Here is a 16,274-nt window from a genome sequence, read left to right as displayed (position 1 = left end):
AATTTCGAGGATTTTTGGGAATGATGGGCTACTATTGTAGATTTGTCAAAGATTTTGCAAAAAATGCAAAACCTCTGACAATCCTTCTAAGAGGGGAGAGAAGTCCTATGTCTAACAAAAAGATTTCGTTGAGTGTTAAAGAAAAACAATGCTTCCAAAAGATGAAAAGCTTACTATCATCCTCCGACATATTGATTTATCCTGATTTCAACAAACCTTTCATCTTGACGACAGATGCCTCCGATTTTGCAATCGGTGCTGTCTTATCTCAAGGTGAGTTAGGAAAGGACCGACCTAAACACTTTGCGTCCACAACTCTATCTAAGTCAGAGGAAAGATGTTCAGTGCCCGAAAAAGAAATGCTGGCTATCCACTGGTCACTTCAGACTTTTAGAAACTAGGGTGCAGAGCTACTTGGGCACTTTAATGATTCACTTTGGCAGGGGGCAGAATTATCTGAAACTTTGCAATAAGAAGCGCTTTAGTACGACGCATATTGTGGCCAAATATGGGCTATATAGCTTTCAAAAATCCCCATTGCCGAAGTGAATAAAAAGTGCCAAGAATTGGGTCAGGCTCCCTACCTGTATGGGGCAAAGTTTAAAATATTGACGGACCATCAACCCCTCACTTTCGCACTATCTCCAAAAAATACGAATGCTAAACTGAAACGATAAAAGGCCTATCTTGAAGAACACGACTACGAGAAAATATACAAACCAGGAAAGACAAATGTAGTCGCCGACGCTTTTAGCAGAATTATCTGTTCCATGACAGCAATCCAGCATTCTGCCGAAAATAGCGACGACTTTTACATTGAATCCACGGAAGCACCTATCAATGCTTTCAAACACCAAGTTATTCTAAAGGAAGGTCCAGACAAAGTGACGGTAACCAACCCATTTCCAAATCATACTAGAGTAGAAATTTCAACAACCAACTTTAATGAACATTCAATTTTACAGATTCTCAAAAATCATTTTGATTTGTCTAAGGTTAACGGATTATTAACGACCGAACATTTGATGGGAAAAATTCAAGAGATATATAAAAAACATTTTGGCTCCAAAAGATCGTTAAAATTCGTTTCAGTCAGACAATTCTTCAACAGGAGGACGAACAATGGAATGTCATCCGACAAGAACATTACAGAGCACATCGTGGAGCTGAAGAAAACAAATTACAGATTTTGAGGAAGTTTTACTTCCCTAAACTTTCTCAAAAGCTGAAAGATTTCATTACAAATTGTCAAACTTGTCACGAGAACAAGTACAACCGCAATCCTTTCAAATATCTCCTTCAAGCAAACTTCATTCCAAACGCTCCTTTCAAAATCGCTCATATCGATATCCTCTTCCTTGAAAATAACCACTTCCTTACCTATATCGACAAGTTTTCCAAGTTCGCTCAGATTAAACATATTGATTCAAGAGCCGCTGTCGATATTGTTCCCGCCGTAAAGGAGATCCTATTGAAATATAATCCGCCAGAAACATTAGTTATGGACGGCGAAAAATCGTTCATGACAGGATAACTGGTAAACTTTTACAACACCCATCATATCGAATCCTACATTACCGCAACCGGTCGTAGCGAAATGAATGGTGTTGTAGAGCGTTTCCATTCCACAATTTTGGAAATTTATAGAATGACAAAACAGGAAAATCCAGGAAAACACGTTCATGATTTAATACTTTTATCCCTAAATAAATACAACTCCACCATCCATAGTAGTACAAAACACACTCCTTTAGAAATTATACTTCCTTCTCCCAGAACCCCAGAAATTATCGAAAAAGTATTTAAAAATTTTACAGAAAAACAGAAAAAAGACCTGAAATACCATAATAAATAAAAAAAAAACTAACAGAACTTGAATCTACCCAAGAAATATACGAAAACGCAAGACAAAGAATTGAACACAAACCTCGATTCAAAAAGAATAAAATCAGACAGGTTAACAAAAGTACAGTAACTATGGATGATGGGAGGAAAGTACATAAAAACGATGTCAAGGTTAGGAAGATTTAACTCTCTTTTTATTATACTCTCTTTTCTGAGAAACCAATTTGAACAGCTAAAATTCAATCAATTTACAAAACTCACTTCGCAAAAATGTGACGAAATTCAACAAATACTTTTAATTTTTTTTTATATAGGCACTCCGTGCTTGTGGCCACTACTGTGTCGGACTCAGTTGATCTGTAGCTTTTTTATCGATACAGATCTATTTTCAACTTATCTATATTTACATCTAGTTTCACTCTCTCCTACTCTTTTACTCTCACACCGAGCAGGTAGGAGAGAGCTCTGCTATTAGTGAGGCTAGCTGCCTGCGAAGAGGGTCAGTTTGTCTCATGTCGTTTTCGATTATTCCCGACGGTGCACCGCGCGAGTGTAACAATTGACACCGGAAAATAGAACGGTTTCGGTGCAATATTTTGACAGCGTATGATAGTATTAGTGAAGGCGTCAATCAAAACAAAATGTCATTCTTCAAACAGATAGAACAGCTGTTTCTGTTATTCTTAATTTGCTGTAAGGGATTCGGAACCATTAGATTCGTTCGTGTTTTGTATAGTTTGTTAATGGTGTTTACAGCACTGGCTGAATATAAAATGTTTAAAAAAATGTTTGGTATATGTACATTAATTTATTTTTCCTGAGAAATGATACCATGATACATGTTTCGTAATTGAATAATATATGTTTAAAATTCAGAATTTTCATATTTCAATACTGTAAGAACTAGTTTAATTTCATCCAATCTTTCGGGCTAATAATTTCGCCAAAACTCATACTTCCGCAATATTTGTAGCTCAAGATGCAAAAAGTGAATCTTTTGTTTGTAATAAGGCGAAGAGAGCAACGGAAATCAATCATTGCATTAGAATAGAATTCTAATGGAAAATCAATATCGATCACTCGTCAATATTTTTAAAAATATGCATCCATGAGCAAATTTCGGAAAATTTGACTGAACTCAAGTGTTTTTAATATAGTACTTACTGGTATACATGCAACCCAAACATCTGAGAGAATTCCTTTTTTTTAATATAAGCCGTAAAAGCTACTAATGATGAAACATACTCAGTATCCTTTATTATTCTTATAAGCCTGTTTTTATTGTAGCATTAATAAATGCTTAGAATATTTCTTCTTTTACTGAATAAAAAAAAACAATTCCGAAACAAATCAATTTTATCCACGCAGTCGAAAATGAGCGCAAATGAAGATCTTGCTTGTTCGTTACCGAAAACAACAAAATCTGCCAAAAGGACCAAAACAAGAACGCCACTGACAGTTAAGAACCATATATGTATTGGTAAAAAGAGTGCATTACCTGCTACACCCAGCTCGATCAGGGTGTAGGATTTTCTGCACCGGTGGCAATCGGGTGTAGAAACGGTGTGCTACCTGCGGAATAAAAAAACGGTTTGGGTGCAACTTTTGCTACACCGGTGGGAAAACGGTGCAGGCGGTGCAAATAAAGAAAAACGACATCAGTCACCATCTGATACTGACGGAGGATGGATGTGCTCCCCAAAGCACGGTCCTCCGTGAGGCGTCTTCTGATGGCTGGACGGGTTTTTTGTGGAGGGGCTGGGAATCGAACCCATGACCTTACTTAGCAATTTAACTCCATTTAAAAGGCATAAACGTTGGGATAAATTAGGAACAGGCTGGAAATTTATTGCAGGTAGTCCAGATGCAAACGACTTAAAATTAATAAATTCCTCAATGAACTTGTAAGTAACAATAATCAACAAATCAGAATTAACAGAGCACTTAATCTGCAAATGAAAGAATTAGTACCGTAATCCGGGGTAACATTGATCAGCGGGGTAACATTGATCGGTATGACCCTTCTCGTAAAAAGTATGAATGAATGAATTGCGGATGAATCGCTCCTTTATTGATGGAATATTTTCAAAGTATGAATGGTGCCTCTCCTTCTTACATTCATAAGCTAATAAAAACTAAGGTTTTTGCGAAAATCGCATTTCGTTCATGCGTAAATTTATCAACTTTTTGAATCGATGATTTTTATCATTATGGATGACACTACCCAAGATTCATGTCTCACATGAGTTTTGCAAATGGTATGAGCATACAAAATGTGGTTGTTACTAAAAATGACATCGCCAAAAACGATTCCGTTGTCAAATCTCTTTTAAGTTTATTCAATTAAGCAACATTAACGAACTTCTATAAAGAATGCAGAATTTCCTTAGGAAATTGCCTACCTTCAGGCGCATTCCGCGGTTCAAAGTAATTTTATTTTTGAAATAACTCAAAAAGTAAATGACTTGTAAGAGTTTGGTCTTCATATTCGGCTTCAGGGCCATGATTTAAGTAAGCAATGACATTTTCAACATTACCGAATGTTGTTTACATGGGTAATCAATGTTACCCCATATCAGCTAAATCAAAAAATCACTTAAAACATTTATTTAAACTTACTTAAATCTTTTGAAAACCGAAATACAGTTTACAGTCACGAGCGGTGGGTGCCAGTACTTGTTTTAAAAATATGAAACTTGCCACATTTGCATTTTCAAACGAACAGTTTAAGATAAATCCCAATAACTGATCAATGTTACCCCGGATTACGGTATATAAAACAAAAGATGCAATAATAAAAATTATAAGGATGATTATGTGATATTTTGTCTATTTTTTATGCTGCTGTTTAGAAGCAGAAGAAAGCCCAACCGGTGGTCATGTATTACAGATTTTCGGTAAAAATTACCGAACATACGATAGTTTCGACAGCTGCGCTCAAAAATTCAAATTACCGAAATTTCGGTAATCGGTTCGTTTACCGAACTGATAACCGACCGTTCAGCTGTTGAGATTTCGGTAAATAAATTACCGACTTCGGTGATTTGAGCTAAGTGTGTATGTTGAAATTTAAGTTATATCTGATGTTCTGTGAAAGTTTCATTCGAATCGGTCCATAAATAACTGAGATCTAACTTACCAAAGTTGATCATTTTGTATGGAAAATCGAAAAAGTTGCAAATGTTTTGTCCAATACTGTACATTAGGGTTTATTCACAAATTTCATTTCGACACCTACCCACCCCCTCGTAACACTTTTTGTATCAATATTTTATTAATTTTGTGGCTCAATCAGCATCTGAGGTTGGTTTCAACTCATGAGACAAGTTCTTTCCAAGTTCATGAGTTTATCTTTCGATACCTAGGAGGGAAACGATTCCGAATCAGTGGAGTAGCAGACCTCCTAACTTCTAAAATAAGCTTCTTGTTTCATGTCTAAATCTAAAATGTCTCTAAATGTCTCATGCGATGAAACCTATTCACAGATTCAAAAAACGGCTTTCAACCTTATAAGTAGAAGCAATAATTTGATACGCTAGAGTGCCGATGCATGGTCAAAATCAGTATCATTTAACCAGCTTAGTGGCCGAACCTGATTAAGGGGCGCGCTTTTGGGAGTTTAATGGTGACAAACTGTTTTCTCCAAAAGGTATAAATAGCGGTATTTTTTTCTAAAGAGGCTCTATGCAAAATGGTAAAGAATGACATTTGTATAAAAAACGACTACTTCATTATTTCTCAATAGTAATGGAGTAGAACGACATGCACTAAACAAAGGACACGGGTATACCACAAAAGATCAAAGAAAACTGGTCGCAGTGGTTTATACCGAAAAAAAACATCACGAGGACACCCACCATGAAATTTATAAATGGGCTCTTATGCTAGAATCTAGAATTGCAGCTCCTATGGCGCGCCGACCAACAGTTGGCTGCAGAGGCTGGAGAAGAATAGCCCTGCAGAGGAGAAGCAGTTTACCTAGGCTACTTCCGCTACATGTGTTAAATGTTATATGCACTGGCCCCTCCCTGATGAAATACCGTAAGGTGGTTCAGGACAGATAAGGGTCTGAGGCCTTAATTCCAAGCCCAGGGAATTTTAGATCAAAATGGAGGACTAACTCATATGAACCCCATTCCAAATCCCATCCAGAGAGCAGAGCGCAATGTACCAGGAATTTCAAATATTATATAAAAGTAAAACAAATAACTTTAGAATAAGCTAAGAACCATTTATGTTTCATACTGTAAATTAAGAGTCGCATTCTACAATATGAAATAAGATGTTTTTCTTCTTACAAGACAGAGAATAATCACTCATATATCTGTCTTGCAGGGCCACGATTTTAAGCTTATCATGGAGGGCTGATGATCTATCTGATTTTTTTACCGCTGGGTAGAGATAAATTCTCAATAGAAGTCGAACAGGAAATGCCTTATACGGATTACTCGAGCAGGGTGGTGTCTTCACGTACTAGAATTTCTACTATTTCTTCTTCAACATTATCTGGATCAGCGTCCAATGTGTCGGTATCTATGTCTGTGGAGAAGAAATATTATGTAAGCAAAAGGACTAAACGTTATATAGCTTATCTTACTGTTTCTCAGCTGCATACGCCGGTACTTCTGCTCCTCCCATTCGCTCACACGCTTGGTGCGATATTCCACAAACTGCTCTCGCAGTTTGGCACGTTTTTCCAACAATTCCTTCGAGGCACGGGTCATGCGGATGCGATCCTTGCTCTCGAATTGTGCGTAGTACTTTTTGAGGTTTTTGCGTATTTCTTTCTGCTTTTCGTCTGACAATAGAGTGGGCGGACGAGGACGCCAGAGGAAAAGAATGAAGTTCTTCAGATTGACGCGCTTCAGTATCTTGCCTTGGAAGGACCAAATGTGATAACCGTGATCCTCCTTGACCTAAAAGTGATAAAATATAATGTTTAATAATGGAATACATTGTTACTCAGTGAACTGTTGACAGTGACAGTGATAGTTCCAATTCTTGGGAATCGATTGTATTGTGGTAACGACGCTATAATTCGCGCGCTCAGTAAACCTTATTTTCAGTTCTGCATTGAGCATTGATAAATTTTAACATAATTTGTTTTAAGGCTACAGACAAGTATGCAACTCTCCCAATAAACCCGCAATGGTAAACAAGTGAGAAATAGTAGTTCACGAAACAAGTTGCAGAATGATTTTTACAGCTCGAGTGGTAAATTTATCCAACGAGGCTTGCCTTGTAGGGTAGAAGCACTAGATTTCGCCCCCCTAAACCATGTAATCGCAGAAACAGTTAATTTCTGACTCTAATAACTAATATCAAATAATGTTATTGAGCTTATGCAACTATTCATCTATTATTTTACGATGATCAAGCTGCAAAGATATCCAAAATGAAGTTTTACCATTGAAAAAAGTATAATTATTGGATTAATGGTGTGCTTCAATATACGTCCCCCCAAATTCAATCTTCGCCCCACCCATGCTCTAATCTTCGCTCCCATTAATTGAAGTTCAGGTTTTCGATAGGTTAATAAAGTACTTATTATCTTTCTCACTTTTCATCTTCATTAGTACTTATCCTGTTTATTTCCACTATGTCTTCTTGGCATTGGGACAGAGCCTGATTCTCAGCTTAATTTTCAAAGAGCACTTCAACAGTTATGAACTAAATGGTTTCTTTACATAAGTTGCCATTGTTACAGTCGTATACCGGGGGCAGGCACGATGATACTTCATGAACAAGGAATTCAAAGAAAAATTACGAAAATTACGAAACATTACGAAAATATCCTGAACCGAACTCAGACACCTTCAGCATGGATTTGCTTTGTAGCCACCTACTAACGAAGGCTATGAAAGGTTTTCACTATGTTTTGTTTTTATTATTGCAAAGTAATTATTTATGCTGTTGTAGCATTTATATGAAGTATGTTTTTATTCCCAGGAAGTCGAGAAATTTCCCAACATGAAATGATCCTATGTCAGAATGTCGGAATCAACCTTGATATGTCTGAATTACCAATCCTGCACTTCGCTCACTAGTCTGCCTAGAAATCTCAATATTACCATGTATTGCACCATATATTTTGCTCCTTCATGATGTACAGTATCTTCCAATATTTTTTAAATATTTATATCAAGTACCGTAATTTCGGGTGAAATTGATTATTTTCAGCATTTTCTATAATTTTAGCAGTGCTAAAAACTGAATGCGGGAAAAAAGTACTGCGGTAAACCCAATTAACTCATGTAGTGGTAAAAATAATAATTAAAATTAAATATCGGTAGATCCCATTTCGTTTCGATTCCATTCTTGCTGAATATGGTGGGTTATTTGATTGACAATATTAAGTTCAATTTGTTCTTCGTCACAGACTATCAGTATAATAATGAGCAACAAATATCATACACTGAAATGAATTTTATTGCAGAAACTACTGAATCCATGGTAAAACAAAGAACTTCACCAACGATTTTCAACCGACTATTAAATCTGTTAACTCTTATTCGGTTTATTTAACCAGAGTTGCAGTATTTATGACTAGAAACAAACTTGATTGAACCACACTGAGCTGTATGGTAGGCGTCACGGATTGAAATGCTTTTTAGTGAATGCTACTATGGACATGGTCACATTTACTGCACTGCTCAGGATTTTTACCAGATTACAGTAAACTAAACAGATTTTAGTAGTCGGTTGAAAATCGTTGGTGAAGTTCTTAATCCTACCTAATTCTAGTGATAACGTCCGCGTCTACAAAGTAAAGCCATGCTGAAGATGTCTGAGTTCGATTCCCGGTCGGTCAAGGATCTATTCGTAACGGGAATAATATTGACTTCGTTGGGCATAAAGTATGTTTGTGACTACCACAGAATACACGAAAACGAAAATGGCAGCTTATGCATAGAAAGCTCTCAGTTAATAACTGTGCATGTGCTCATATGAATATTGCTGAGAATATATAGCTGAGAACAGGCTCTGTCCCAGTGGAAACGTAATACCAAGAAGAAGGAGCTATTCAGCACATTCAGAAAATCCTTTAAACTTTCTGTAACCTCATGTTAACAGGTTCAAAATCAATGAGTTTATTTTGTTTTTTGAACAATTTCGAGGAGGGGCGAAAATTAATGCACGCACCACTGGAAGAACTTTACAGGTAATTTCGCCAGGAGCGAAGATTAGAGTCGTACGAAAACGTGCTTTAGTTTTCGCCAACCTGAAAAAATAGTTTAAAACTGATTATAATTGCTGGAATAGTTGAAAAAATCTATCGTGTCTCTTGCTGATGCATATCTTATCATAACTATTTATTTTTTACAGATAATATAGTTAATTTAATATGTTTTCCTTGCCTTTCAAAATAGACGCTTTTTTCATTGAACGAAAAAAAAAACAGCGTATCATCTCTACAACATTTTTATATGCGTTGATTTGGCGGTTGAGAAGATTGCTTTTATTAGTAACATTTGGAAACTGTACATTTTATTTTGATCTTTTATGTAAGTTAAAAAATAAAACATTTTTATTTTATTACAATCCAGTACAAGCTAATGTTCTATCAAGGGGGCGAAAACTAGGGAGGGGGCGAAGATTAATGCATCTACCCTATAATGATTCATTACGCAACTAAAAACAGATGCTTAATAAGAAAGCGTTGCGTAATGAATCATTACAGCACTGATTTCAGTTGCGTAATGACTATTCCCGCACTGCATACATCAGTGCAGGAAAGTAGGCCGTTTCGAGGGGACGCCATTTGACATAAAGTCATTTAGCATAAATCCGTTTGGCATAATGGACGTTTGGCATAATCATTGAAAACTGAGTTGCTGTGTATTTGGCATTACGATTACTAACATTCTCATATGTGATTTTCCCTTCTTTTGGTTATAGGCTGTTCTTTCTCATTACGTTGTTAAACTAGTGGTTTGCATTGTAACTACTAACATTTTCATTGACAATTTTGCCTTCGTTGGCATTATAACTACTAACATTTTCATCAATGATTTTCCCTTTTTTTGATCACCAGATCTTCTCTTATGTAGCACTGTTTAAATTTCTAATTTCTTTTCTTTTATGCCAAACGTCCATAATGCCAAATGACCATTATGCCAAACGATTTTATGCCAAATGACTTTATACCAAACGGGGTAGCCCCGGCCGTTTCATGACAGATTGGCGTGATGAAAAACAGCCTATTACGATGAGAAATTGCTAAAATTCATTTTTTGCAATTTCTCATCGTAATATGCTGTTTTTCATCACGCCAATATGTCATGGAGCAGCCTACTTTCCTGCACTGAAGTATGCAGTGCGGGAATAGCCATTACCTAACTGAAACCAGTGCTGTAATGATTCATTACGCAACGCTTTCTCATTACGCAACTGTTTTTAATTGCCTAATGAATCATAACACAACAATTTCCCAGAAATTGTAAAATGATGGTGAATGCATTCCGATTTAATTTCTGATACCCTCAAGTGGTCTTCTACGAAATTGCAAAAAATGTTGTACGTAACTCGTTGCAGAACTGGATTTTTACAGCACTCGTCGTAGGTAATTATCCTACTCGGCAAGCCTCGTAGGATAAATTTACGACTCGTTCTGTAAAAATCATCATACTGCAACTTGTTCCGTAAAGTCCTATTATCATCGCTCTCTGTTTGGGGCTTTCGTTCGCTGCCTTTATTTATTAAGCTTGTTCCAACTTGCGATACATTGCCGATCATGGACCGCTATAGCTGAGATGTTTTTCTTCGCTCCAAAGGTGGGCGAAAATTAATCTAGGGGTCGTAACTACCTTCTTCTTCTTCTTTTCTGGCGTTACGTCCCCACTGGGACAGAGCCTGCTTCTCAGCTTAGTGTTCTTATGAGCACTTCCACAGTTATTAACTGAGAGCTTACTATGCCAATGACCATTTTTGCATGCGTATATCGTGTGGCAGGTACGAAGATACTCTATGCCCTGGGAAGTCGAGAAAATTTCCAACCCGGAAAGATCCTCGACCGGTGGGATTCGAACCCACGACCCTCAGCTTGGTCTTGCTGAATAGCTGCACGTTTACCGCTACGGCTATTTGGGCCCCACAACTACCGTCAACTCAATATATTCATTTCAAAAATAAGACACGGACACCGTCTTTAGCAATTTAGCTGCATAGACTGTAACTTAACACTAAACAACGGACAAGCATGCTCCAGTGGTGCAGCCTAGAACCATTCCTGATGAAAAGTTCCAATTGCTGAAGCGGGAATCGAACCCACACTCTATGACACGATGCGCTTGAATGCCAAACGACACTAACCGCACGGCCACGAAACCCACAATTTCGCGTCATAAAATGGGCGAATTATAGCATAGTTACCCTAGTCTATAGAAATACCACTTGATGTTTGGCAACTATTATGAAACGATATCTAAACCCAAGACTGGAATCACTTGTCTGATTTAATGTGCAATTGTTATGGCATAGTTTGCTAACAATTGAAAAAAATATTAAATCATGTTTAATCTTGGAGGCAAACTAAGAGAGAATCAATCATTTTGACAATCTCTAATGGACTCTCCGTTCGAAAACTGTTCACAAAAATCAAACCACTCACCTTTCCAGAGGTTCCAGTCACCACATATCGGCCGGTAGGGTCCCATTCCACCTCCGAAGCACGGAAGTGATCGCCGCTCTTCATGATGGTAAAGTCGTTGGTATCCACAAACTCAAACGATCCAGCCTGGAGGTTTGCCAACACAATAAACTGCCCCCGCGGGGACCAGAACAGATGACTGCAAATCTTTTTCTCCAATTTCTTCAACATTGTAGGTTCTTGTCCCTTTTTGGCCTCATAGAAGCTGACATTTGCGGACGCTGGATCGCCATGGATAATGGCAAACTTAGATCCAACTGGTTCCCAAGCAAACGCCAGGATAGTCTCCTTTACCTCTACCGAGTCCACGGGAATGTCCTTCTCTCGCATGTGGAAGATTTCAAAGTTGTAGAACATACCAAGGAACTTAACATCGGCGTCCTTCTTATCTTTCTTAGACTTAGAGTAACGATCGACCTTCACACAGAGGTAATCTCCTGATTTTTGCCAATGAATCTTACAATCAGCTACGTTGAATAAATTCTTATTACGGATTTCGTTTTTCCTAGGTATTTCCAACAGAGTCACACGAGCGGGAGCCTCCAGATCTTCGGACATCCAGTAGGCAATAATGTTATCCGTTGGAGACCAACTGAAGTTGCGAATGCCTTGGACCTTAATAGATTTCTTATCCAAAAGATAGAAAGTCGACGTTTCATACACATGAATTGCATTGTCACCCATCCGGGCCACGTATTTATCGTCGTGGGACCAACGGAACATCGACATGTTGGAAGTGCCGTCCGAGATGAAGGAACGTTTTTCCGTTCCGGTCCGAATGTCCCAGATGATGATCTTCTGGCCGTTTGGACCGTAGGTCACCAAATACTGTTCACAGGGAGAAAAGTCCACATATTGAGTTCCAGAGTGCGGGAATTTGTTGATTTTGGTGAAATTGGAACCACCCCAAATAACGACACCTTGCTTGTGGAACGTCACGATGTACGTTCCCAGGGGAGACCACTTGACGTATGTTTCCGTGAAACGCTGAAAAAGAGGAAAAGATAAATGTTACATTCATAACACAACGCACAAAATGTAAACCAAATTCTGTCTTAGAACCTAAAAGTACACACCCGTTTGTAACTTTTGTTTGTTTGTAAGTTTTGTAACAAAAAAAAAAAACTTTTGTTCAAAATTTACAGCCTTACACTCTGTGTGTGTAGTTTAGGTGTGCACTTTCCGAATCTGAAGTCATAAACAACATTTTACATTCGATGATCTTGAAAATGTTGCAATGCCATTTCACATATTACTGGTGATCAAAGTACTTACATCACGAGTCAGCAGTTCCACGGGTTCGGGTTGGGTGTTTTGCCAAAACTGGACCTGCACCGCTCCCGGCGAAGATTCGGCTATCACACAGAACTGATCCTGTGCGTCCGGTTCAGTCATGAAGTTATAAAGATCGTTTTGCATCTTGTAGGGCTGCGGTTCCGGAGGGCTCCATTCTTTGGGAATGTCCGAGTATTTTTGGAAATCGGAAAACAAATTTACCAGCAACGTATGCGACTTGTCCAGACGATAGTTGTTGAATGCCTTCACGGCTTCTTCGGCCATCTCCGGATTCTTAAACTCAATGAAGGCGTAACCTCGGGTGTTCTCCTCATCATCCTTGGGGTAGTGAATGTTGACAATCGTTCCGGCCGTCTTGAACAGTTTCTCCAATACTCCTTGCAGCTTATGGAATCGGGCCGGTCCAACAACCGGAATATTATCCACGACAATAACATTTTCTACGCCGTCCGATTCGCAAGGTTTTTGCTTCAGAAAATCACCAAGCAATTCTGGAACAATTCAAAAAACCATATCACTTTCTGCTACGTGGACACTTCAAGCGGCTTTTCCCCCTATAAATCAAGCTTATGCCTGATGACAAGCCGCTAAGAATAAGAAGACATCCCATCCCATGGCTCCTCAAAGCAGCTTACCTTCGTCAGAGACGTCGTCCACAAAACCCTCCGGATCATCGAAATTGGGCTCCTCGTCGTAGTCCTGATCGTCACCCCCATCACTGTCGTAGTTTTCGCCTTTCTTTTTGGCCATTTCTGGGCACGTTTCAGAGCTTTTTGCAGGGTAAAATTGAGTTTTCTGATAGAACTAGCGAAAATTTCACAAATTTTGACACCTCTGCACCGGAAAAGAATGAAATTGGAAGTTTCGTCCGGAAAGGTTGGTAGCGCTGGCGTTTGACATTCCCTCGCCGCGACGCGGCAGCATGTCATCGCGCGGGCAAAAAATCTCGATCAACACTTGAAAAAGGCGAGATATCTGCACGGAAATAGAAAATCTAAATGCATTTAGAAAGATCCCAAGTAATGGTTGGTATCCACTTCGTAAGTACTGTGTAAGGGCCCATTCACAAATTTCATAACGCTGGAGGGGGTGGGTGGGTGTCCAAACGATGTTACGGCCCATACAAAAACTGAATAATATTCATACAAAAAGCGTTACAAAGGGGTGGGTGGGTGTCCAAAATAGCCAATTTTAGCGTTATGAAATAAATGAATGAGCCCCAAAAGGATAGGACAAGTAATGACCAAGAAATACTTCAGCTGTCCAAATTACTTGAGCTGTATTCAGTTCACAAGTAGAGCTGATTTCGTAACATTGGTAACGCCTGCCGTACAAATCAAATGGAGCTGTCACTATTCCGTACGGAAAAATGTGCCGCTCAATTATTCCGCAAGTAAAAGTGACACTTCGCTCATTCTGGATCAGCTGTCAAAATTACTTTGGTAATTAGTAGCAAATTGTACTTGACCGCTCTACTTAGGATGTGGATACCAGGCTTAACCAGGGGGTGGGTGGGTGTCCTCGAGCTGTTACGGCTCATACAAAATTTGTAAAATTTTCATACAAAAAGCGTTACAAGGGGGTGGGTGGGTTCGAAAATAGCCATTTTTAGCGTTATGAAATTTGTGAATAAACCCATGGAGCATTATATCATTGCATATATTGTGTATTTCTTTCACTACTGGAATGCGAAGTGCGGCCACTGACTAAACTGACGTGACTCTCGATTGCAGACGGTAACCGAAAATATGCAACGGTCAATTCAAATGATGAGTGGTCGCAAATGTCAAACTGATGCAACGTCAATAGTAGGGGCGGTCCATTTATTACGTAAGACAATTTTTGGGATTTTCCAAACCCCCCTCCCCCCCATGGTAAGACTTTTTGTATGAAAATAAAAAATAAATTGCATGGCGCGTAACAAATCCCAAACCCCCCCTCCCCCCATAAACCCTTACGTAATTAATGTACGGCCCCGTACGAAGGTGACATTTATACAACGAGCATCTTCATCAGTCAAACCAAACAATACACACTGGTTTCAAACTAGTAAGGTATGAGTAAAATACTAAATCTAAAATAAACTAAATCAATTTCGTATGATGCATTTTAGTTTTGTCAAAACTATCGACAATCACATACCCGAACATGTGTAGTTTTTCCTCGGAGTGCTAAAGATTTGTCCGTCAAAGTGTTTCTTTACAAAAACCACCAGGTGGAGTTAGTGTTCCAACGTATTTTCAATCAAATATTTGGCTATTATTCATGAAGCAAAATGCTCTAGCCACCACGTCAGTTTAGACAGTGGTGCGGCCTCATAAGTGCGAAGGTGAGAATAAAAGTGCGGAATTGCATTCAATCCTGTCGGTGTCTTCAGAGCACTTATTCTTTGATTTACAAAGAATAAGTCCCCCATAGACACCTACCCGATTTGATGCTATTGGGCACTTTTATTAGCGTTTCCGCACTTGTAAAAACTTCTGCGATAGTCCAGTGGTGAAAGAAATGCGCAATATAATGCAGCTGCATTGCCGTAAGCCTACACGGAGACGGAATTCAACTCAATTTTGGGTTGTTTCAACGCAATTCCGTAGTTGAGCCCAATAACTTAATTTTGGCTAAATTTCCAAGGTCCCCACTGGGTAGTTTGGCTTTAATTCCATTAGAAAAATATACTTAATTTTGGGTTGATTTAACGCAAAATTGAGTTCTTTCGACCCAAACATAAGAAAAGTTGCATTTACCCAAATTTGGCTTATTGGGCCAAAGTACCCCCATTGGGTAGATGCAGCTCTCTCTATTTTTGACAACATTCGTGTGGCAGAAAGAGAAAACCGAGAGATTTTGGGTTGAAACTATAATCGATATACCTAATTTTAGGTAAAGTAAACTCAAAAATTAGGTAAAAATATTTCTCCGTGCATCATTAAAGTAGTTTAAAAGTAGAAAAGGGCACTTTTACAGTTGAACTAATGCGAAAAGGACAATAAAGCAATGAAGCAATTTATAAAGTAATAATAATGCAGCAGTACAAATCTCGCATAACTTCTGATCTCGCCCTAAAAGCCATTGGTAACCATGTGTGTAGCTCGTTGTTTCTGAGCATTTGAATGGATTTTCATGTTATTTAACAACACTATGTGGAAGAAAGGATCATTATCTACCTGCCCGTGATGTTGGTTTGGATGCTTATTCTTTCATTAGCTCAGAAACAACGAGCTACACATGTGGCTACCAATGGCTTTTAGGGCGTTATCTCAGAGTATGCGAGAAATTATAAAGTGATGTTAGTGCATTGATACAATAGGGTCCTAAAATGGTTAACGAAAATTTGTTTTTATTTAATAACACGAAATAGCATGTTACTGCAACTACTTTAGCAATTTTTCCCGCTCAAATAACGACTATATCATATTTAAACATTAATTTAAAAATTGAGTCCATAAATGAACCTTGACACTTCTGATCATGTTTGACACTGGGG

At 38.4% G+C, this 16,274-nt stretch overlaps 1 protein-coding gene and 1 long non-coding RNA gene across 2 annotated transcripts; both read right to left on the bottom strand.

Moving 5' to 3' along the window:
• Positions 1-6,055: 6,055 nt before the first annotated feature.
• LOC5569547 (eukaryotic translation initiation factor 3 subunit B) lies at positions 6,056-13,659 on the bottom strand. The gene is made up of 5 exons (XM_001652797.2): positions 13,426-13,659; positions 12,770-13,281; positions 11,456-12,481; positions 6,443-6,761; positions 6,056-6,384 (listed from the first exon to the last, which is right to left on the bottom strand). The coding sequence occupies exons 1-5, from the start codon at positions 13,538-13,540 to the stop codon at positions 6,290-6,292; spliced, it is 2,067 nt and encodes a 688-aa protein (XP_001652847.2). The 5' UTR covers positions 13,541-13,659; the 3' UTR covers positions 6,056-6,289.
• LOC110679659 lies at positions 10,567-11,077 on the bottom strand. The gene is made up of 2 exons (XR_002502687.1): positions 10,947-11,077; positions 10,567-10,652 (listed from the first exon to the last, which is right to left on the bottom strand). It is a non-coding gene; the product is annotated as an uncharacterized LOC110679659 (long non-coding RNA).
• Positions 13,660-16,274: the final 2,615 nt, after the last annotated feature.

The sequence above is a fragment of the Aedes aegypti genome, chromosome 3 (genome assembly GCF_002204515.2).
Source record: "Aedes aegypti strain LVP_AGWG chromosome 3, AaegL5.0 Primary Assembly, whole genome shotgun sequence".
NCBI lineage: Eukaryota > Metazoa > Arthropoda > Insecta > Diptera > Culicidae > Aedes > Aedes aegypti.
Note: the sequence above shows the minus strand (reverse complement) of the source record. Positions and strands in the feature narration are given on the sequence as shown.

Coding starts and splice junctions, on each gene's coding strand:
- LOC5569547 (XM_001652797.2), bottom strand. CDS start 13,540: ATGGCCAAAAAGAAAGGCGAAAACTACGACAGTGATGGGGGTGACGAT. Junction 6,762..11,455: donor TGACTGGAACCTCTGGAAAG/GTGAGTGGTTTG, acceptor TATCACTTTTAG/GTCAAGGAGGATCACGGTTA. Junction 6,385..6,442: donor GCGTATGCAGCTGAGAAACA/GTAAGATAAGCT, acceptor TCTTCTCCACAG/ACATAGATACCGACACATTG.